This window comes from Aplysia californica, unplaced genomic scaffold, assembly GCF_000002075.1.
Source record: "Aplysia californica isolate F4 #8 unplaced genomic scaffold, AplCal3.0 scaffold00359, whole genome shotgun sequence".
NCBI classification, from domain to species: domain Eukaryota; kingdom Metazoa; phylum Mollusca; class Gastropoda; order Aplysiida; family Aplysiidae; genus Aplysia; species Aplysia californica.
In genome coordinates, this window is record NW_004797629.1 from 579,359 (window position 1) to 580,915 (window position 1,557).

The following is a 1,557-nucleotide window of genomic DNA, read 5'->3' on the forward strand; positions in this document are numbered from 1 at the left end:
CCATGTACTCACTCTTTGCCGGCTTCCACAAGCGTACACCACCCACATACCCCCCTCCCCACACACACAAAACAAACAAACAAATACCCTAACACAACATGACAACAACACAGAACCGCTACACCCCCACCAACAACACCACCTACAAACACCCACCAACGACCGTGCTTAGATGCTCAGTGGTGAAGTTGCTGAATCTGGGCGTCCGCCTCTCCTCGTCCACAGAGGAGCCGATTCTGTCCAGCGAGTTGGTCACCCCGACAGTCGGAGCATTCTCTTCGCTGATGTGAGACACCTTACGCCAGTCTGCCACGCCCGCCTCATCGTACAGCTGGTTTTTGAGGTCACTCTCCGCTGAATTGAACATTTTAAATTTAAGAGACGGCGTGGCGAAATCAGGTACTCGTCAAAATAATCAAAGTGAGGAAACGGGCATAATTATTATTTCCGCAGGTTTGAGAAATTGTATCGAATTCTTTAATTTTTAGCTCAACACCTTTCACGGCAATTAAAGAAGAACACATTCCAGTGTGGATTTTCATTGATTTAAGTCATGAAAAATGAAAATTTTTGGTTCCCACAGACTCTCAAGCTAAGGCTATAACTAATCTTTGGCGGCAATTTTCTCACCAGGTAGCCCCCACCTCCTTCACTCGCAAATATCTGGACTTCTATTCAAGATAAATGGACAATTTTTTAAAAACAAAGCAAGACAAATAAACAAGCTTTCAGATCATACCAATAACTCTACATGCCCAAAACTTGACGAGCGCCTGATCCACCGCATCGTGACACATTTTTTGTGGGTTTTTGCTTTTAGTGTTGGCAGATCTTTACGAAGGAGTTTAGAGTCGGTTGACATTGATTTTGAACGAACTGCTATATTTTTCTGCCTTTTCTCACACCCCTCCCCCTTCCCCGTTTCTCTCTAATCTCTCTCTCTCTCTCTCTCTCTCTCTCTCTCTCTCTCTCGCTCTCTCGCTCTCTCGCTCTCTCTCTCTGCTCTCTCATTCCTTTTTCTTCTAGTAACACCTTTAATCTTCAATACTTATAGACATTCTTGAGTTGCAAGTGCCGTTAAACAATTACTATACTTACACTAAAATCAAACAAGCCAACAAACAAACACACATACACACAAATACGTTTGTTAAGTTACAAGAGCCTGACTTGTTTCCCCGAACCTTGTTGTCTGCGCAGGTCTCGCATTTCTCTGGCTTTCCTCATCCGCCGACCCTGCCTGATGGCCCAGCAGAAGATTCTGGAGTAGAGAAGGAGGACGGCAAGACACGGTAGCAGGATGGTGATCAACACGATGGCCAGAGTGTACGTTCTGCGCGGCATCAAGGAGCACTCGCTGGTCTGCTGATCAGATCAGATCAAATCAGATTAGATCAGATCAGATTAGATTAGATCAGAGATTAGATTAGATTAGATTAGATTAGATTAGAAGTCTTAAAATTCCAGACACGCCGAGCACATTGGGTTGGTGCTTCATTAAACACATGCACACATACACACACACTCATGTACACACACACACACACACACACACAC

At 44.6% G+C, this 1,557-nt stretch overlaps 1 protein-coding gene across 1 annotated transcript in view; it reads right to left on the reverse strand.

Annotated features, from left to right (window-relative positions):
* Positions 1-156: 156 nt before the first annotated feature.
* The window catches only part of LOC101857734 (histamine H2 receptor), a gene marked incomplete at its 3' end in the record, with an annotated part of 9,310 nt that continues 7,909 nt past the window's right edge, over positions 157-1,557 (reverse strand). The window contains 2 exon segments of the mRNA XM_005103131.2: positions 157-354; positions 1,185-1,365. Coding sequence (XP_005103188.2) covers positions 157-354; positions 1,185-1,365 — 379 coding nt within the window.